We start from the raw sequence: 21,847 nt of genomic DNA on the forward strand, positions 1-21,847 counted from the left end.
GCTGCTAGTCGGTTGTTGCATTATGCAATTGAATTTTAAATCTAAATAATAGCAGGAGCGACACCTATTGAATTGTCAGGGGTAGTGGCCCAATAATAGCTCTTAAATTATTTTTAATTTGCTAAGAAACATAAAGAAACATATCACTTAGACCTGGAGTTCAGTAATGATAGTTAAATAGAAAGATATTCTATAAGTAATGGTGGTTAAATTTATAGATACTCGTATATATTTGTATCCTATAATATATTATAATATACTATATAAGAATTGTCATTACTAATAGAATATTACTGAGAGGCTTATAATATTCGGATTGAAATAACAATTTATTTAAATCCTTATTGTCTTTTGCCATCCTATCTGCCATTCCTACATGATCCTTATCAACTGAAACCCAACACATACTGAGTTCCCCAACCCCATCGGCACACTTAAGCACTATTTATAGATATCATCAGATGACTGCTGTTTTTTTGCCGTCACTCACGCCGAATAGGATTCGTTATTTGGGAACAATGTGGCGTATGCGTGATATTTGGCTGTCTATCTTTTCACATACTCTAAATAAGCGCACTTGTTTGTTTGTTTGTCCGAGTGGGTGAGCCTTCCTCACTTGTTTGTTGTAAATTTCATTTAGATGTGCAATTAAATTTTAATTAGCCTGCCTCTTCTATTTCCATTCACGCAAGTGCCACAAGAGGGGAATTAGAGGAAGCGCTTCACAGAGAGTAGAGCCGATGTGTATTTCTAGTTATATATCGAAATACCTTTAATTGGGCAAAGTTCATTTCGGGGCTTTCGTGCTATTATACCCTTGATGTGTGCGCTTTAATTTGTTTTCGTCGACTGTTTGTTCCGCTTTCGAAAGCATTTTCTGTGCTCTGTGTTATTTGGTATTCGGTAGTTCGCCACCCTGGGCCATCATCTCTGTGGAACAACCTTTGGCTGGTAGCTATTCCCATTTAACTGTAATCAATTAATTCATTATTATTCGTATTCTGCTTTCGAAAAACCTGCCACTTTGCTTTATTGCATGTTGAAGTAGTTTTTCATTATTGGCTCTACCTTGTTGCACACAGTTTGGGGAGGGGGGAGATCATTGAGTTCACCGGGGGTTTCGGAGGGGTTCGGAAGGTCTGGGGATGGGGCTTCTAGGGGCAAATGCACAAACTTGTCGGCAAGTTTTCCAAGGTAATTCACAGGCAACTTGGCTCTGCTTCTTTTATTTATCCCCCACTTCCTCGCCGTTCAATTTCAGTTTGGCTGAAGGCCTCTGGGGTAACATTCCAAACAAGATAGCTGAAGCAGAACAACTGAGGCGAAATCTTTTAGCCTTTAAAGGAGCCCTGCCGACGTGCTTCCCTTTGGCTCTGTGGATGGTAACAGACTTGTAACGATCGCTCGGATAGTCAGATAAATATAATTGAAATGCTAGTCAAATAACATTTGTTTTTGAGCACTCTGTGCACTCCGATTTCTATTAAACTTTGAATATTAGAAATACATTACGAGTAAAATAAAATATTCAAAGGTTTAATAAATTTCGCAGTTAAATTACTTTATTTTTCATGAAATAATTATTATTATTATCTAAAGATATGTTTTTTTTCTGTTTTCCCTTTGAGCAAAGTCGGCAGCCAATATGCAGGCATAGAAAATAGCTCTGTTTGCTCTCTGCTGCAACACGTACAGTGTACAAAAAGGGTCGATATACTGCCCTGTGCAAATTACACAAGCAAATTAAATACAAAATATCATTGTATTGTGCATTTAAGGTACACTTTCTTTTTATAGCGAACTAAACTGTTTTCCGAAGTAGAAAGCCGTTCAATAACATTGTGTACAAACCTGTACTCAACCGTGAGTTATTTCGATAACAATAAACAGGTGATGACGCTGTGGCCAATCCGAAGCCCTATCCGACAAGTGTCCTGCATTGAAAAGCCCTGTCCTTCGATCTGAACAGAAAGCAGGGGGAAAACAACTTGTACCGATTGTCGGGGGCTCAAACGGTAAAACTATATTCCTGCACACGTCGAATGTTGTTTTTATTGTCGCTGCCATTTTCATTACATTAACCGTTTGCCAAAGCATTCAGCTTGCCAACTCCCCACTGTTTTTTTCGCCACCCACCGCAATGCGCATCGTTTACCTGCTTTTTCTGTTTGTTTGTATTATTATGCCAGTTACTGCTGTTATTTTATTTTTTCCTCCTTTTTTTCGCTGCCTTTGCAACTGTTTTACTGCGTCGTTTGTTGATTTTCCAGTTTTGTGATGCTGCCACTGATGCGACAACCCCCTGTGAGCCCGCTAATCCACTCACCTGGCCAGGTGGACGGGGCAAAAGTTTAACGCTTTTGTCGTTAAAAACAACACAAGAATCATCGGCGACTAAAGCGAAAACAAGGGCCTAGGCCATAGTTGGAGAGTTGGCTTAACTATATATAAAAAAGAGCTTTCTCGCCGATCGTTACTTCCGGTTCCGTCCAGAACCCCCTCGAAGTCCAATAACCCGCATCAATCAATGGGCATATGATAGCCCCATCCCCGAATGAAATCCAGACACTTCGAACCCCTGCGTCTCATCGCTGACCCCGCTCAACTTCGACAGGTCAGAGCGTTTTTATAAAGCCATAAAATATACACAAACTAACTTAAAGGTCGGGCTCCACGCACTGGCACACGTTTTATTTTCGCCACGGGGGAAGTTGGTTTTGGGTACTGGGGGAGGGAATGGGTTAAAAAGTGGAATGCTCCATAGTCTGGGACCTTAGACTGTCAACGGCCTGCTTGGGCAATCTTTTTAAACAACTACAGACAGAGAAGAGCTTGAGAAGTATATTGAAAAGCAATATTTATCCAGATAAGATCAACAGATCTGTATCCCAATTTGAAAATATATCTATGGGATCAAATAAGGATTCATTACTGTTGATCTTATCTGAATAAATATTGCTTTTCTATAAAGTTCTCAACACTTTCTGGTTAAAAACTGATGGATAAAATAAAACCCTGGATAAATGCCAACTCATTTTCAGATAATATTACCATCTCTTATGGGATGATCTCTCGATATCATGATAACTTTTATCGTTGAGTTAAATTGCTTTAGCTTTATGCTTACTTTCTTTGACAGATAGCACTTCAACCTTCATATGACATTGAGAAGTTGGCCATATGTATAAGCCAAGTCATATAATATTAACAAAATGAAATATGTCTGTATGGTAGATGATAGCCCATTTTTCGGCTTTTTCCAATGAATTATCTGATTAATATAATAAAATGATCTTCTTAGTATATAGGACCTCTTGGAAATTCAAAATCAAAGACCATAACATAGTACACCATTTTTTAGGAACCCTTCAACCTACTCTCGCTATCCTAGCTTTTTGAGTTGTTGTTCGTGTCCTGTTTTTCCATTGGTTAAGGGGTCCTGCTTATGTTTGGTTTATGTTTTTTTGCGGGCCCATTCTCAGTTTCGGACTTGGGCTTGCTCCGAAAGATTTATGTGCGTAAATTTCATGCTGACGGCATCAGGTGATTTAACACTTTAGATAACTTGGAACAGTTTATAGTCGGAGGAGAAGAAATGTCGAGGATGCTCGGGTGAGCTCTGAGGACGGGTGAAAAGTTGTATTTTTATTATTTTATTTTATTGCGCTTACATCTTTAAATAAGTTTGCTTTGGCCGCCCTCTTATTGGGTGTGTATTGGGGTCCTTTGTTCGGAGATCTGCCCTTCGGAATTGATGCGTCTTTTGGGGTCATAAAAATTACAAAAAATTTCGCTTGCCTTTTTGGGCTGATTGCTGTGTGCGATTGAGCATGGTTGGTTCTTTTTTTTTTTGGTCCTGGTCCCATTTCCCAGGTCCCCTGGCGTCTTTTTTCGTCCTTTCCTGCTGGTTTTTCTCTCGTCCCTTTGTTTGTTGTCCAGATAGGATATAAATTATATTGAGCGCTTTGAATTAGTTTTTTATGTGCCACACATGTAGTGAAAATGAAATTAGATACGTGTTGGGTACAAGTTAATTTGAAGGCACAGATTTTCCCCATTCCAGCTTTCGAAGGAAAAAAAAACTTTTCCTTGATTTGTCTTCGATTGATAACTGCAGGGGTGGGGCTCAAGCAGGGGTTGCTCATCCGGGGGATATTTAAAGAGTTTACTTTAGTCGCACAATGCTCAACAATTGCCAACTCCACTGGGGAAAGTTCGCCCTGCAATCGCTGCAGTACCACCAACAATGGCAAGCAATTACCAAAATACAAAAAATACAAAAAGTACGGAAAATACAAAAATACTACAAAAATGGAACCAGAAAAAACCGAACCAAATACAAAAAATAAAAGGGGGAGATTGCGAAAATTCAACTCCAACACGAAAAGGGCAAGCGCGAGAAAGGAAACGCAAAAAAGCGAGAATAACATGGAATTGTTAAGGAACTGCAAACTGCAAATCCATTAAACCACAACAAGAACAAGATGAAGGAGGACGAGGATGCGGATGAGGATGAGCAGAATCCAGCAGAACCCAGCAGAACCGAGTAGAACTCCGAACTACTGTAGGTATTGAATCGAAATGGGGAATGTTCCGACACAATTGACTGAAAATTGTTTGTTAAATGTACAGCGCGTTGAGCGTTGAGCACCACAAAAGACATTTGTAAATGTATTTTTTGGGATTAGCCGATACGGTTTAAATTAAATTACCATAAGGATTTTCAAGGAAATGGAAAAGCTTATTGATGCTTTTATGCGAATATTTTTCCATTATAATAGTATAACGTTTAGTAATGGTAAGTTTATTAGAGTCCCTTAACTCGATCAGTTTCACTTTCACATTTAAGTTCATTTTAGTTCTATGCGTAACCTCAATAGACCAACATGAGGTTATTTATCTTTCTTATTTATGGTAAGTTATATAATCACTAAATGATTTTATAAGTAACTCTAGTTTCTGATTAGCTGCTGTAACTCTGGCTAATCAGGCTGCTATAAAGTGCATTAAAAATTGCCCACCAGACGAGTACGAAGTGTCGTGTTCCTGGGATAGAGTTTGTTATTTTGAAGCAGAAAGCAATTGTATTCTTGAGATGGAGACCTGTTTGCGTAAAGTTTACTCTAGTCCACGTGAGTACCATGCCTATTTTCTTTTATATAACAACAAGTAAATATTTTAATAGGATTTGTTAAAAAGAGAGAGGGATATTGCATAAGAAAGCACTATCCAAAGAAAGCAGTACCTTGTGAACCTATGGAACCAAGTATAACTATTCCAAATGACATTGGACATATGAATGTTTGGAATCCGAACTTATTCGCCACAACAGGTGATGATGATGATATATAATCGATTGACACCCAGAAAGCCCTTGTTGTAGTTTATTTGGCAGCTTTTAATAAACTCAGAAAAACGAATATATCAGAATTTCTTGACATATATATACATTTCTTTTTTATAAGATTAAGATTTTTAAAGTCAATCGAATCGATCGGTCATACCTAAGTGGCTTCAACTTTTCTGTTAGTGTTATACCAGATCTCAATCGTTCGAAATGCGTCTATTCCTAATTCTTCTTTTTGGTAAGATTTAAATACTTTGAGTATTTTTCAGTCTTCTTTAATTCCTGATTAGTTTCTGTAACTCTGGGTAATAAGAAAGCCCTACTTTGCATCAAAGATTGCCCAATAGATGTATTTGACGTATCGTGTTCCTTTGACAAATTCTGTTACTTTGAAGCAGAAAACAAATGCCACGTTGAAATTGAGAAATGCATGAGAAGAGCCTATAATAAACCAGGTGAGTATTATACATGAATCGTTGTTATATTTTAATAAAACGAAAATTTGTGATAGCTTTTGTTAAAAAGAAGACAGGATATTGCTTAAAGGAGAACTATCCAAGGCGAGCGAAACCTTGCATTCCAATGATTACATCCAGTGTACTACCAGTAAAAAATGACTTTGACCAAAGGTACAATCAAAAACTTTTCGCTACGGGTTAGTGATTATTGTATTAATTGGTTCACGACCAAAATAATTTAGATATGGTAAATAAAGAAGACTTATTTAGATCGTTATGCCTTTAAAATGCATAAAACCCTAACAAATTTCGTCTCTAAAAATATTGAAAAAATATCAGTTCAAGTAGCTGCCTTGGAAATGAAGTTATTTATTATTTCTTTACTGGGTAAGCCTTAGATAAAGACTTTACAGATTTCTTAACTTTCATACTTTGCAAATATCAGCTTTTATGCTAGTCGGTTTTGGATGGGGTAAGAATTGCAAAAAGACTTGCGGACCTTGCATCTTGCCCACCTGCAACTTTGATGGAAAGTGCTACTTTGAGGGATCCAGCTCTTGTCTCCTGGAAAACGAAAAGTGCCGACGAAAGATGAAAAAACTTCCACGTAAGTTAAGTTTGTTACAAATAAAAAAACAAATAATAACAATAAAATAACAAATATAAATATTTTTAGCATTTATAAAAACAGAAGCGGGATTCTGCGAGGAAGGTGTTAAGAAATGTAAATATTAAAACAAAACGATTTACATTTTTATAATATCCTAATTTACCCGTGAATTAAAATGCTACCAAAAATACGCAGCCAACTATTATTTTTTCAAAAGAAAATACTCAAGGAGTTTAAAAATAAAATTTGAAAAACCTTTCTTCCTAAACAAAACCAAATTGCTACGAAATGCAATAATCTACTGCCGCAGCTTAAAGTCCAATTGCTCCCCAGTTTGACCAGTGAAAACCACAAGAAGACAAAGATGAGGTAGACTCAGATCCCCCACCCGAAACCGAGACCCTCAAAAGAGCAAGCCCAACCGAAGCGAACCGAGCCACCCAACTATGAAAAATTTAAACTTTGCATCCAAGCCATTTATTCATCCTGCTTGGCATCTGCCATCATATCTTAGCATGCGGTTCTGCCTTCGTCCCCCCTTCTGCATCTTAAAGACCCCGACGCCCATCTATATCTTTAACCATCTCCGGGCTCCTTGGTTTTCGAGCAGGAGCTGAGTATGGGCAGTGAGGTGCACCTTAAAAATTAATTGAAACATCACTACCGGCTAATATTGTATATTAAAAACAGCCAAAGGAGATGTTTTTTGGGGAAGAAAACCGAAATGGGGCATATAAAACTTTTGGGGTTAGCTGAGTGCTCTAAACTGCCAGGAACTTGCAAATTGCCAGTGTGCGTGGCCATTTATCAGTCTTAGTTTTGGGTTAGTCCTATGAAAAGAATGTTCCACAATAAATTCGAAGAACAAATTTGGTTGCTACTGGAGTTTATTAGCCGGCAGCCGGTATTTTGTGGTCAAAGGGCAACCTGAACTTGAATCCGGTCGCCCTCCCTCGACCTCTCCATTGTACATCCATCTTCGTCTTTCGGCCCCCCATCAAATCACTGTCCAGTCTAGAATTTCTTTGAATACTCCGCCTGAAAAGAAGGGCATTGCCAGATGGTAAATTAATTCCGGCTCAGGCACCACGCATGCTCAGATACTCCGGTAGTCGGTAATCTTCGGTTTTTTAGACTCTCTCCAGCTATGGTTCGTTCCATCTGGTTTCGGGTGCTGGGGGTCTTCGGTTTTTGGGTCTGTTGCGCCTAGGACAACAATTTCCGTATTGCATGTTGCTCGGCACTCGGCACTGATCTAAAACGAAGCGAGTGTCGAGGTCGCCAAACGTGCCGTAAAATGCGCATAATGTGGCACGGATGTGCCAGTGCACGTTGGTTATTTGGCACGTGAGCATCGAGTGGAAGTATCGCTGGCGTTCTAGGGGTGGCAGTTCGTATTATGATGTTGCTGGTGTAGCGGCAACATCTCGAAGATAGCCGGTCCAGCTGAAAATCGCGAAATGGTGACCACAAATAGCTAGGCTTTACGGGCCAACAGAGAAATATTATACCAGAGATCGATCGGTTGAGATTTCAGAAAGTGCGGTTGCTATGATGCAAAAGTAATCAAGCGGTGATTGCAAAGTGAAGTGATCAGTAATCAAAACTCAAGTGGCAAGAGAGCGGAGGAAAAAAAGTGACTTAGGCACATGCAACAACTGAATACGGATACGCTTTTCAAGCCCTGAACAGCCGCCGACCCACGAACCCACCCACAAGTCAAGTACGTAACAGATTGATGAGCCAGTCCCCATCGTATCCACATCTTGAGGCAACCACCCACTTAGCCACCCATTCAAGCCGACCGCCCACCAGCCACTTGACTAAAAGTTCAATTTCCTGCAAGATGCTTTAATTGAAGCGCACAGTAAACAAGAAACAAGAAACAGAAAGCAGAAAACAGAGAACCGAGTGGCAAGGGTCACTCGTCGCCCGGGGTGCCTTCGCTCTGGTCAGTCATTAGTCATTTGCTCATTTCCGCAAACGCAGCCCGGATGTGCAGCACTTGTCAGCCAATAAACAACCTCGGCGGGGGCGGTGGGTGTTGGGTGGCGCAAGATGGGCGTTTGAACTCCCCCCACCCCCACATCCAATTAAATGTGGCAAACATATCAGCGTCAATCACCGATTCTGATGGGAGGCCACTGCATCCAGCTGCCTTGATCAGATGAGGCTTCCCGGGCATTTCCGTAGGTATTTGCATTGCCCTTTAAGGACTAAAGGGGAAATTCTATTGGATGTGGCTAAGGTTTTCATTGGGCTCTAGAGTAATACTAAAATTCTTGAAAGCTGTTAAAAATTTATCAGCTATTGAACCCAGAAGCCAAGTCTATTTACCTACAAATTTGCCTAGCCAAACATTAATCAGTTGCATTTGATTACATTTGCTGCAGGGAAACTAAAATATTTATGCAATTTCAAGCATTTTCAAGACTAAAAAAAGGCTCTAAGCCTTGATAAATAATATCATAAATCTCTTAAAGCAATAATAATAATAACCAATAAATATTAAATGATATTCATCAAGTGGATGATTATGCTGTTTAAAATGTTATTTGAGGTTTCAAATAAGAAGAGAGGTAATTTTATTGAACCGCTTATAAATTGTACCTTAGTGCCTAGGAACTTTTTTTAATGTTATCCCTATGAGCTTTTAAATTGGGAAGTATTATTTTTAACAGCTGAATTATTTTTATAAATTGAAAAATCAATTGCTAAGTTCAGTTGTGAAAGTAAAAATGGAAATTCACAATAAAATTGTTTCGAAAACCGATTGTGTTACAATAAGTATTATCTTAGAAGTCCAAACTGTTGTCATCCGCTGCACTCTTTCATCCGATTCTTTGGTCTTCAAGACGTTGCCATGGAAAAGTGGAGCGGAGCAGAGAAATCTGGGGAACGAGTCTTGCTGGAGTGGGTGTTGTGGCACGAGGAGTGGCGACTGCATATGTGTCACCCATTGAGTTCCTTGGACTACAATAACCAAGACGGACAGGAGCAGGGCGCATCGTTCAGAAAGAGCAAAAACTGTGCATAGGTGCTAAAAAAAAGAAACAACGAAAATCAACAATGACACGGAGGTGGGGAAAGATGGGGAGAAGTACCCAGGCTAACCCAGTTTTTTTCGACGCTGGTTCTTCACGGCTCAGTTTTGTTTTGGGCCTCTTTTTTTCCTGCCTGCTGCTTGGTATATTTTTCTTTTTATGGCTTTTACGGACTGCCCGCAAAACGACTACGACGAGCCTCACTGACAGCAGAAGAAACAAAAATATTTCGACCAAAAACTGCCAGACTTGGCCAGGACCACCCACCATCCATCCCCTTTGATGAAACCTGCTTTGTAATTGTTGTGTTTTTATTCCGTGTATGCGTGTTGTTGCGGATTTCTTGGCTTTCCAAGCGTTTCTGGGCCCTGGCTTCTTGCCTGGGCCATTGTCACGTAAATCTGTGACAGAAATTAGCCTCGTTGACAAAAATATGCCTGCTTACACATTATTTGTACAAACAAATAGACGGGCAACAGTTAATGGCAGTGTAGAGTGTCGTCCTCGAGGTGCCTCTGGGTTCTCTGGGTTCTATGAGTTCTGGGGTCTCTGAGGGGGTGTTGTATATAGAATAGGTCTGGGTGAAATTTGCATGGGAACTGCGCCAGTTGCCGCTGTTGTTTCTTGGGCTCTTTTGGCTGGATTCCTTTGCTAGTTTTGCGGCCGACGTCCCGGCTTTTCTTCTTCGGCTTGTTTTATTGATCTGTTTATGCTTTAGGACCTCTGTCCTCTGACCCCTGCCACCCCACTAACCTCGGGCCGACCCTCATCATGGATAGACAAACAAAAAAAGTTTTATTTGTGGACTAATAAAAATGCAAAAAAAGAATGTTAGAGATGCGGGGACCGCAAATGTGTTTTTTGAGCCAAAGTTGTGCCTAGGTTAATGACCAGACAGGCGTGAAAGCAATCATAAACAAGGTCCACTCCATCCACCCACCCACAGTTCGCACTCCGAGTTAATTTACCTTGACCGGGGGCCTCGGACGTTGATAGAAAGTTTACTCTGGTTTTTAATCAACTCATTATGAACCCCCGGCTCATAGAACACACAGTGTACATATCCTGCTGTCGATTAAATTATTTGGAAGCCTTACGGCCTTGCCGGCTGATTGATTGACTTATCGACTTTCAGTGTGATTTTTTCCAATAAAATGTAATGAGCTTAATAAATAAAATAAACGCTCAAAGCAATAAAAATGGTGTTATTTTTTTAAGTTCTTAATCTGAATTGGATTTCCGGTAATTAGGTATTCACAGCTTTTAATAAATAGTCTTGATTGTGCTATCAAACCTAACTACTGTTTAAAAAGCGTTAAAAATTTTGGAATTGGTATGCTTTACCTAAAACATAGCCTACACAATTTCCAGAATTTAAGGATCGAAGTATAAAAAATAATCCGACATAAGCCAAAAAGTTCAAGTTGAAAGTCAAACCACTGACAACTTCCTGACATCTACAATTTCCAGCCCAGTCCAGAACCCTAATTACTAGGACCTAACCTTAGGCACACACAAAATACAAAGTCAATCTATCATGCTATGGGTGTTTTCCTGATTAACACGAAACTTTGGCCAGGCCGTGCCACAAAATGATTGATGTCCACTACAAAATTTTCAATATATCGCCCTGCTCGGCCACACCCCCCCTTTTCCACAGAATATTGCGTTCTATTTAAGCCACAATCCCGATTTTCCTAGGGACCATCCTAAACCTTGGCTACATACATAAACTGTTTATCGAACCATTCGGTTTTATGTCACATCAACTGATTGATTTTTAATTAAACGTCCACGATTTCACTGATTGACGCTAATCATACGCTTGATGGGCTTAAGCCCCGCCACGCCCCCACTTAAAGGGCCACTAAAAAACCGAGAGCATTTACCACTTTAATTCGTACACAATGTATGAACATTGAACACACATATGACGGAAATTAGATATTTATTGGGGGAGGCGTTGTCAGCCAGACCAATTTAAAAGGTATTGGCACAAAGCGATGGGCATTGAAATGGGGAGCGCGTGGAAATCGAATATTATCCAGATAGTGCCGAAGATCCATTTACGTGACTCGGAAATGCAAATAAAAAAGTGGAAAAAACCGCTTTCCGTTTTTTCTCCTTTATATTTTTTTATTGAATTGCAAACGGAGGGTAGTAGGGAAATGCGGAGCCAGGGACAGACCGACATAAATAAACCTCAACTAAGTCGTGTGTTTTGACATAGATTTAAATTGACATGGTTGTGTAAACAGACCGGGGTGGAGGATACCAGAGGCAGACACAAAAGCAGAAACAGACGGAGAGGCTCACACACATTCCTCATTGAAAGCCGCACACAAATTCTCGGCGTTCAAGGCATTCTTCCCTGGAAATCCCAAACCGAGCCCGAACCCCTTGGCTGCCCCACATTTCCATGTTCAATATGAGCAGGGCGAGAAAAAATAAAATAAAAATGCAAAATAGTTCGTTATTTAACATATTTGACGGCTGGCCCCGACTGCCAACTCGTAAATGTAAATTGGCCGGCAGATATGGAGCTGATGACAAACAGGCCCAAAGCCAGAGCCCGAATCCAAACCAAAAACCAGGCCAGGACGCACATGGAAAATCCTATCTCGCCGTGCGACGAACCCTTTGACAATTTTGTTGCTGCCCACGCTTCGATGGCTCGTTGGTTTTTCTCCGGGCTCCGCAAAAATATTTGCCACGCAAATAGCTGGAAAAGTATTGCCCGATTATGTTTCTCTAACTGGGCACACACGCAGCAGTCAGCAAATTGAAAGGCAAACACAGACACACACACACTTTCAGCCAGTCGGGAAAAAGATGAACAGGCCAAAACGATTTGAGAAGGATCCGAAAAAAAATTGAATATGGAGGGGAAACTACGGAGAACGGAGAAAAGAACGCAGTCTCGTTGCTTTCTATGAATGTCAATTGGTTGTTGGCAGCAGGACTGGTATGGCTTGGAAGCTGGGAATGGAGTAGGAAGGGGGCCAATTTAAAAGGGCTTACTTTTTAATGAAGCGAGCTAAGGACGATACGATACGATACCCAACCCGAAACGGGGGAATCCCACACAATCGCTATAGCGACTATGATAAATGGATGAGCATATGTCGGAAGGAGTAAGTGGGTGTCCGGCCATTGAGAAACTGCCAGCTTATTGACAGACAACGGCAACGAGAATTGAAATGCTAGATGAGATGCAATTAGATAGAGCGCAAATGGAGGATGATAATACCATATTATGCATTGTTAGTCGGACGATGGGGTTTTGTGTCCCCTAGGGTAATTGGTACTAATGGTAGCATATCAAACTTGAAAGGCTTTCAAATGATGTCAGCTTAAAAGGAGTTGTAAGATCATTGAAATAGTTGGGACAATAGGACATTTTCTTAACTCAGAAGTAAAATTTAAAAGTAAATTTTAAACACTTTTAGATCTTATAATTGTTAGGATGTGTACACTTTATGATAAAATGTAGTGTAGGGTAACCCAAACCTTTTTATATTAACAATTTTCTAAAAAGCACTTAATAATAATAACAGAGGGACAACATGGATTTACATATGATAATTTTTTAGTCAATTGTTTTGGATATAAAAAAGTGAATTTAAAATCACAGACCGGAAGCAATTAATAAATATTTACAATGCGAAGCACATAAAAGCTTCATAATTGATTTTCAAGTTACATTTATCACTTGTTTTGACGCTATCAATTCTCTCGGTTTTCGCTGGCGCTCTTTTATTGGCTTTGCCGCAGTTGCCAGTAGCCACAATCTGACATATTGGAATGTCAAACTAATGAGGTTTCCAAACCAAAGCGTACTTACCCCCGATTGCCACAGACCAGGCCGGCACAGCGGAGGGGCAAAAGGGTGAGGGGGAATCCAAATCAAATCACATAACATGTCAGCCATGTTGGCCAACGTCGCCGCTCCCCTCCCCTCACCACCCCCCCTGAATGCCACACCCATCCATTCACCGCGTTCAAACCATCCAATCCAGCCAAACCAGCCCACCAAACGAACTGAAACCAACTAAAACAATTCCCTTAGCTATGCTAATGACGCGCAGTTTCCTCTATTGTAAACTACCTCTTGCACTATTTCAACCTCTGACGACGACCCCTTTTTCCGCCCGAAAGCTGTCACCTGTCCCAGGGAAACCCCCCTTCAAGCCCACGCCCATGCCCTTCTTCTGGCCCTTCTTCTTCTCGACCATCCCACTGCATTCCACTGTGTTATGCATGCGCCGAGGTTAAATATATGTTCTGTTGTGGAGCCTATGCTAATGTGGTTGCTTAAGTGGGCGGGTTGGGGGCATGGGCTGAAAAGAGCGGAATATTTAAGATCTGCTTATGGTTTCGCTAGCACAGGCAGTCAATATTTGTGTATGAATTGAAAGCAGTTGGCAAATCATATCGCTTTTATTGGGTCAGATACATAAATCATGTTGTCTTTAAGAATTTTTGAAATCAATACATCATCAATGTTGGGAAATAATATGATAGTCACAGAATTTTCGGAGAAGCGGTATAAATTATTTAATATTCATTAATTTCAATGTTTGGTATTAATTACACAAGGTAATTGGATTCTTAACTTTCGCCTTAAAATAAAAAAATAAAGAAGCATTGTTTGTGATTGTAAGATATTTTGTATGAAAGTATATTTTTATGGTTTTCAAATTTAGAACATTTAACAGAGGTATTGGTACTCCTCTTGAGTATTGGATGAGGTGAAAAGTATGTTATTTTTTTATTTCTGCAATCTTTCCAAAATATGAAAATGACAAGGCTTTAAGATCATATGGTATGTGCTACCCAGCCAATTCCGGTTGACAAACATTTATGGGTCATGTTATCCTTGGTGCGTCACTCTTATTTCACAAAAGTTTTAACGCACACAGGTACTTGAAGAAATATTTATGTGCAGCTATATGCATATAGTTTCCTATTCCGGGCCCGAGAGGTGTTGTCGACACCGTCGTTCGTGGGTTTGCTGGCCAGGATTGGGCTGTTGTCGGTGCCCTCGTCTTGGCCGGGCTGTCCTCGTCCAATATGTGTCAAATGCAAATTTAAATCTTATTGAAAAAGGGGATTATGTGACAGCAGCAGACGCTGCATGAAAAGGGTGTGTAGTTGGGATTTTCCCTCGCCCATCTTGGCTTTTCATTCATTTTGCGGGTTCCCGTCCCTTTTTTTGTATTTTTGCTGAGCTAGTGCAACTAAAAATGTCACTCCTTCTGCTGTAATCGAAGCAGGAGTGATTGACTGACTCTAGAGGAGGTGGTGGTGGGGCTGGAGGTCCTGCGGGTATGCATGTTAACTTTCGAGTGTGTGGAGGCAGCAGTTGCAGAAGGCAGAAACCGATTCTCATTTGCATCTTTTGCTGTCTGCCATTTTTAAATGCTTTTCTAGCTTCTCTTTCCACCAGCAGCAGCATTCATTCCGACTCTGTTGGTTTTGCGGTTCCTCTGTCATTGCACTCATATCATCATTCTGGCATCATCGCTGCCTAAGAGTGGAGAACATAATAGAAATCCTGCTTTCAGCTGTAGTAGTCTAATCCCCACATCGCTGCATACATTTATAACCCATACAAATACAATGACATGACCATACAATATTTCTCCTTTCTTTTTTGGCACAAAATGCTTTGCGCTTCGATGCCACCTCCTCCTGTCAGCCCTTCTTTTGTGCGGATGTAGGAGGGTTCGGGTTCGGGTTGGGGCACAGGGACATATTCAATATTTTCCAGCCATTGAAATCAAGGATCGGGACATCGGGGCAGCGGGGCAGCGGGACGCTTGTATATATTTCAAAGCATTGTTATCAATACGTCGCCTGCTTATTGAAAATAATACAATATTCGTGTGTGGGATAAGTGAGGATGCCTGGCTGTACGTAATATATCTTCCTCTCTGTTGTCTTCCTCATTGTGCCAAGTATCTTGTAGATATTTGCAGATGTGGGGCTCTGTGTAAGCTTGTCACCTGTCGGGGCTTCGGCACTTTTGGGACATTGATTGCGAAATCATCATCACCATCGTTTCAATTGTAATCCAACGGTGATTCATTCGAAAATATGAAATGAAAACTTTTTGATTAAACTACCATACAAATATATGATTGGATCAATACTTCATGCTGTTTGCCTAATAATATGTGTACATTTTAAAGGCATTTGGCTCAAGTATTTTGTGGTTTTGTGAAAAAGGGAAAATGTTTTGTTAACTTGTTTGCCTGCACGTTTGTTTGCCAGTTAGTTCTGTTTACATTCGCCCTTTGTTACGGATAACCAATTCCAATAATGGGCCATGGTGTCATTAAATATGCCTACTACCAGTCGGGGCTTTCTCTGCTCGAAGGTCCGTTTGGCAAAGGGGCGGTGAGACATCTTCTTTCGACTGCCAAATGCCCCGCACGTAGCCACATAAATTCCCGTATTCAAGCTGGAAGCTCTTTTCTTTATACATATACATTAAACATTCCATTCAATTCAATGCCCTTCGATTCGATTCGCTTCGGTTCGGCTCGACAATTTATGTAGCTGGGAGTCAAAGTCCTTGGATGTGGCCTAATTGAAACATGGCTTGCAAATGCATTAAATCCCCCAATACTAGTGAAATAATGAAGCTGATTAATTCAATCAGTTGTAATGTGGCACGCCCCTTCAATCTGCTTGGGCATTAGGCCCATGCAATCCTACTCCTCGGGCAGAACTCAGGTTGGGCTGGTCTTTCACCATGTTAAGTAGTTTAACACGCTAATGTGATTGACCCGTAATGCCGAGGGTTTTGCCCCCGGAACATCCGGTGATAGATCAATGTATTTATCACAACAAATGGACCAAGTGTGACACGTAAATGGGACAGCCAAACGTCTTATTACCGTCAAAGTGGCATAGTAATTAATGGGGCAAGTATATAATTATACATATTATTTCCTTGATCTCTTTCTAAAATCCAACCAATCAAACGGATTACTTATTTTAATGAATACATTGCTTAGATTTATTTTATGCATTATCAAAACGTTTTAAATTTAGTTTCTGACACCCCATTAGTAGGTATTTATTATAAACAGACCGGATTACATGCATTTAAAATGTAAAGAGCTCGAAAATTAAATGTTAATTAAAGTCAAATAATGGACTGCAACCAATTTGTTTGCTATAAATGATTATTTAAATATGTGCCAATGACAAATAATTTTAAAATAAACTTACTTTTAAAAAATCAATAGAACATTTAGGGGCATATTACGTATACGTAGGGTAAAGGTATGCCTTTATAGCTATTCTTCATTTATGTACGACCTTGACTCCTTGCGAAATCCACTTCATCTCTATCAAGGAATCGCGTCGTTGATTCTCTGTCGTTGTCAAAAGTCAAAAGTTCAGTCTGCAATTTGAACATGACATTTGTCAGGAGACAAACACATGGGAAAGCGAGAATGTTGGAAGATGGGTTTGGGGGTTTTGTGGAAGGAAAGACGAGGCGCCATATCCACTGAACCTTAAATCAAGTTGTAAAGAGGCTGGGCGAAAGTGTTTGGGGAATCTTTTTACCAGCACCACTCAGAGAAAAGCAAACAACAATATTTATTTGCTGTGATCTTAAATCTGAAATTATATTAAGCAAAAAAAATATAGTCAATGTTGAAAACTTACATTCACTTGGAAAAAAAACTAGTTTATTTGTTTACTCAATTTCCTAAGCTCTTTTGGGAAAACTAACAATGGGTTTAGGTCTCGTTAAGTCTTTCTGGCTTTTTAAGAAAATGGAGAATTAAATTTTTAAATGATTTTTTTTCTGTGCAGCAGCAGCTGTTGATGAAACGACAGCAACAATATCAACAGCAACAACTAGAGCGACACAACGGCGTAAAAAAAGGAAAGGAAAAAGGAAAAGTCAGGAAAAACATACCAAAATGAAGATGGGCAGCTGCGAGGCATTTTCCAGCACACACACACTCAAACACTCACACTCAAACACTCACACACTCAGTCGGACTGACAGACACACACACATGCGGCTATAAAAGTGACAAATGTTAAACGAAATGTAAAGAAAAACTGACAACAGGAAGACGCCACGTAATGAAGCATAAAAAGTACATTTTTCAAGTCGACTGCGAATCCAGCAACAACAGGAATAGATCAAAAAATAAGTAATACCGGAAAGGGAGAAGCCATAAGTATAAGTGGATTCGCGAATGACAGATGGAAAAATAAAAACGCTTCTTTTCTTTAATATCTTTTGAATAAGAATGATGTTGTGATGTCTTTGTGGTTTGGACTTAAATTTTTTAAAATTTGTATATATTTTGCCTTGTTATTTTGAAAATTTTACGAATTTTTTCATAAAAGAAAATCGTATAAAAACCCCTTTCCCACTCATGTGGAAAGATATACGGTGACATTTAAGCTTAGTCAAATATTTGAGCAGCAAATATTTATTTTTTTAGATACCCAGCTTTATAAAATAATTATTAAATCAAACAGATGGCATGTTCATTTCTATTGTTTGATCTTTGACAACGGCTGTGAAAAAATCCCTGGAATTTGTCTTTTTTCGGTTTTTAACATTTACCCTCGGATAGCTGAGAACATTTTTTGCTGTTTGCTGATAAATCAATAAAATAAATGAAATATTTTTGCTCGTTGGCCAGGATGCAAACATATTTTCTTAGTCCGCATTAAATTGGCTAAATAAACGAACCGAATTTGATCATTGGCCTTGGCACCCGAAGTGCAATCACATATGCATTTGCTTTTGCTTTTTTGCCGGGCCCTCTCAGATATTTATCGATGGGAAATTGTGTGTGCTAGATTTCAGCATTGCCTTTGATTACATTTCCGTATGCATGGCGCAAATTATATGTGGCCCGGCCATTCGAGCGGATTTAACCTGATCTGATCAACCCAGCGCCAGCCAGCAATATCGGAATCAGAAATCATAGCATACCTGGCGGCGCCTGCCCTGGACTGACAATGAGTCCTGGCAAAAAGCAGCGAAAACATTGTCAACGAACCCTCGTCCTTGCCTTCATCGCATAATCGAAATTCATTTTCACGCTTGTAATCAATGCGACAACGCCCCAGCAATGCCACGCCCAACTTATGCAAATCGTTGACTTCGTGCAGCCTTCACAAAATCCACCTCCTTCCCACTTACCACCCAAAATCCCTCCCCCCCCTCACGTAATTGCTAAAAAAATTTGTGTTGCAGAGGAAAAACTTGGGGTGAGGAAGGGCAAAAAAAAAGAAATGAGAACGACAAACCGAATTTAATTTGTTTTTCGCTCGTTTTGTGCAAGCAACTTTCTCGTTTTCTTGTTGAATTCGTTTTCAATACGCAGACATACACATACCTATAGATATGCTTTTTCTTCTTCTTTTGTTGTCTAGCTTGTAATATTTATTATCGAATTGGTAATACCAGGGCCGGAGGGGAAACCGGGCTAGAAGGGACCAAAGACATGACGGCGCAGTGCGAGCAATTCCAAAAACGCCAAGTTGAATTCAGTCGGAACTTCCATTTTCCCTCGATACCCTTTACAAAGGGGTTGGGTTATAAAATTACAAATAGCATTTCTTATTTTTTAAGTACTTCAAAAGTTCCAGTTGCAGGTAAACAAAATCCTATATTTTTCACACATGAGTTTAAGTCGCCAATCTTAATTCTTATTTCCTTTTTCGAATTGCATATTAGTTTGGGCTTAAGTATCTTAAAAGTTCTAGCTGCAGTTCAATGAAGTCCTATATTTTTGCTCACATAAATTTAAGTCTTCGATTTAAGTTCTTTATTCCTTTTTCAAATTGCATAATAGTTAAGTCGTGCAAAAGGAAATTCCCTTAATTATAAATTTTTAACTGAACATGGTTATGTAAGTAAACAAAGTGTGAGCATGTAATTCCTCCTATGCATTTGTTTAAATTAAAGTGGGGATTGCTTAAGCCCTTCAAAAAGTTATGCAACACAATCCGATTATTTTCCATACCCAGACACCTTTTTTTACACTTCATAAGGGAACAATTTTTATTTAATCGGGTTTTTAAGGGATTTTGATTGCTTTAAATTAATTAAAAGGGTCATAGGTGTGTAAAAAGTCCTAGGGTATTTGCCGCTCCTGGCCCAAAGCTATCCGTTGCCACTCGTTTCCTTCCGTTTTTCAGTAGTTGCCTTGTTTGCCGGGGGTCCTCCTCATCCCCGTTCTTGAAATGTTTGCTGCGATTGCCCGGATTGCACTGCCCTGGCCAGGACTGGTCCGATCCGATCCGACGTTGCCTGGGGTCCTTGGTTTCTTGGGTTCTTGGCCGGGACATTGGTATGCACACGCGTGGACCTCGCATAGTTGTCCTCGACAGGAAGTCTAACCTAACCCGGGCATATGCCCTGCACGTATTGCCCTTATAAATTGTTGCCAAATACATATAGTATATGGTTGGGGATACATATACGTCCTGAGAGGAGGAGCGGAGGACTCTCCACCTCAATTTCTGCCAACAACTTGCCCCTGCCCCTCGGGGGAATGCGTGCGTATGACAGTTGCAATTGTACTTTTGGATGGGGGATTTCGGTATGCACGGAGGACAATTGCACAAGTCGTTGCAAACTTTTTGCCAAGCCATGTTAACTGCCAGTCAATACACGAAATGCGAATGATATGGCTTATTTGTGTCCTACGGATGTTGGCCCTCGTACTCCTCTCCCCGTCCCGCCCATTGGAAAGCCAAAACCCCATGACTTATTCAGTTGATGTTCGGTTTGAGTTTGAGTTCCCTGTCTCACTCGTCTTCAGCTGAGTTGCCAGTGGAGTTGCTCTGACGCACGTCATTAATTATACGCCACGTGTCGCAGTCCAGGCAATTAAATTTTCGCATTTAATCAGAAAAGCGCCTCGCAACGTGACACTCTCACATGCATGTGGGGACATAAATACTGGGCCCCTCTTAAATAAACCACAGGCTCCTAAATAAATAGCATAACCCATTTGCATTATTTGCTTAGACCAATAAGTTGTTTAAGGGATTTTTGAATAGTCAGTAGCACTTATGCTTTATACACATTAATAATATTTATTTACAATGTTATAATCGGTTAGATAGAAGCTATCGAATATTTGGGTTCCTAACCCATATTTATTTATTTATTGTACTCTGTTGCCAAAAGTTTAAAACTTAAGGTACAGGGAGGAATCGGCCATAGTTGCTAAGACTTTCGGCCGGACTAAATTGATATTACAGGTTTACTTAATAACTAGAATTTTACATTTGAGTGGGAAGAGAAGGAGATTAACAATTTAAATGAGTTGAAGTAGGTTAGCTGATTTGAGAAAGTTAAGGATTTGCTGGAAGTTTTCATATGAAGGGTTAATTAAGAGATCAGATAGTTTTATATTTGAGTTACTAGGTCTATGTGTTTGAAATGCGGTGCAGTCGTTGAGGATATGTGGGATCGATATGGCGTCTGTGGTGCAGAATCGGCATTGGCTGTTTATTGGCTGGGAGAATCGGTATTCGTGTGTGAGTTTTGTGTGTCCTAGTCGAAGCCTGATGATCTTGGTAATTTCTTTCCTTGGCAAGCTGCAAAGTTGTGCGTTTTTGACGTATTTGCTGATGCTTATCATCTCTGGGTTAATGGCTTGGTACCAAGGGGGTGCTTTCTGTTGTAGGTTTGTGTTGTTTTGAACTATATTCGTTTTTAAAAGTTTGTTAATGTCCGTGCGGTTTAGATTTGGGGTGGAAATTAGGGGTGATCTTGTTGCATCTTTCGCTGCTGTGTCGGCGCATTCGTTACCTTTGATCCCAATGTGACTAGGGACCCATATTTATTTTGGCTTATTATATAGAAAAAGCTTTGGGGAAAAATTTGTTTACTAAATATAAAAATATCTCTTCTCTCGTAGTATCTGATCATAAGTAATATAGTGTTTATGCTATGAATTTCATGCTTTCTCCAACACATGAAATTATTATAGCCCATGTTTATACAACACAGACAAATTCATGAAATAATATTGGTAAAGCTGTCAAATTTGTCGAATTTGATATAGAGCTCTATAGAGTAGTAGGCTGTGAAGAAGGCTGTGCCTCAGCATTTCGTAAATTGGGACTGAATTCATAGTCAACTTTCGTGTGTTATCAAATTCATGAAAAGGTGTTTATACACACACGAATTTGCCCATTTCATGAATTGATTTCATGAAATAGGCATAGCATAAACACAGTAATAAACACAGTATGTGTTGTGTTGTCATCCAATAAATATTTTTGGGGAAAAAATGTTACAAATTTGTGACTCAAGTATTTTGTTATTTTTTAAGAATTTAAATAAGTAGCTATTTGTTTTATGAACACCTAAATATGT

General features: G+C 39.8%; 2 protein-coding genes across 4 annotated transcripts in view; both read left to right on the top strand.

Moving 5' to 3' along the window:
• Positions 1-5,520: 5,520 nt before the first annotated feature.
• LOC119547490 lies at positions 5,521-6,605 on the top strand. 2 transcript variants are annotated; one of them, XM_037854380.1, is made up of 5 exons: positions 5,527-5,585; positions 5,638-5,802; positions 5,859-6,192; positions 6,251-6,412; positions 6,482-6,605. In XM_037854380.1, exons 3-5 carry the CDS (start codon positions 6,093-6,095, stop codon positions 6,538-6,540), a joined length of 321 nt encoding a protein of 106 aa, XP_037710308.1. In that variant the 5' UTR covers positions 5,527-5,585; positions 5,638-5,802; positions 5,859-6,092; the 3' UTR covers positions 6,541-6,605. The 2 variants fall into 2 exon arrangements, with proteins under 2 accessions (XP_037710307.1, XP_037710308.1); XM_037854379.1 differs by lacking the exons at positions 6,251-6,412; positions 6,482-6,605 and having other exon boundaries at positions 5,521-5,585; positions 5,859-6,108.
• A 1,147-nt stretch (positions 6,606-7,752) lies between these two features.
• LOC119547383 (chaoptin) overlaps positions 7,753-21,847 on the top strand; it is a 44,253-nt gene continuing 30,158 nt past the window's right edge. For both annotated transcript variants that reach the window (XM_037854218.1, XM_037854219.1), the window contains exon 1: positions 7,753-8,138. The gene's annotated coding sequence lies outside the window, so the exon portion shown is untranslated. The remainder of the gene's footprint in view (positions 8,139-21,847) is intronic.

Source organism: Drosophila subpulchrella, chromosome 2L (assembly GCF_014743375.2).
Source record: "Drosophila subpulchrella strain 33 F10 #4 breed RU33 chromosome 2L, RU_Dsub_v1.1 Primary Assembly, whole genome shotgun sequence".
Taxonomy (NCBI): Eukaryota; Metazoa; Arthropoda; class Insecta; order Diptera; family Drosophilidae; genus Drosophila; species Drosophila subpulchrella.

Excerpts from the sequence above, each read along its gene's own strand:
- LOC119547490 (XM_037854379.1), top strand. The coding sequence starts at position 5,558 with ATGCGTCTATTCCTAATTCTTCTTTTTG. Across the intron at positions 5,586-5,637 it reads ATTCCTAATTCTTCTTTTTG|TTTCTGTAACTCTGGGTAAT; the intron begins GTAAGATTTAAA and ends ATTCCTGATTAG. Across the intron at positions 5,803-5,858 it reads AAGAGCCTATAATAAACCAG|CTTTTGTTAAAAAGAAGACA; the intron begins GTGAGTATTATA and ends AATTTGTGATAG.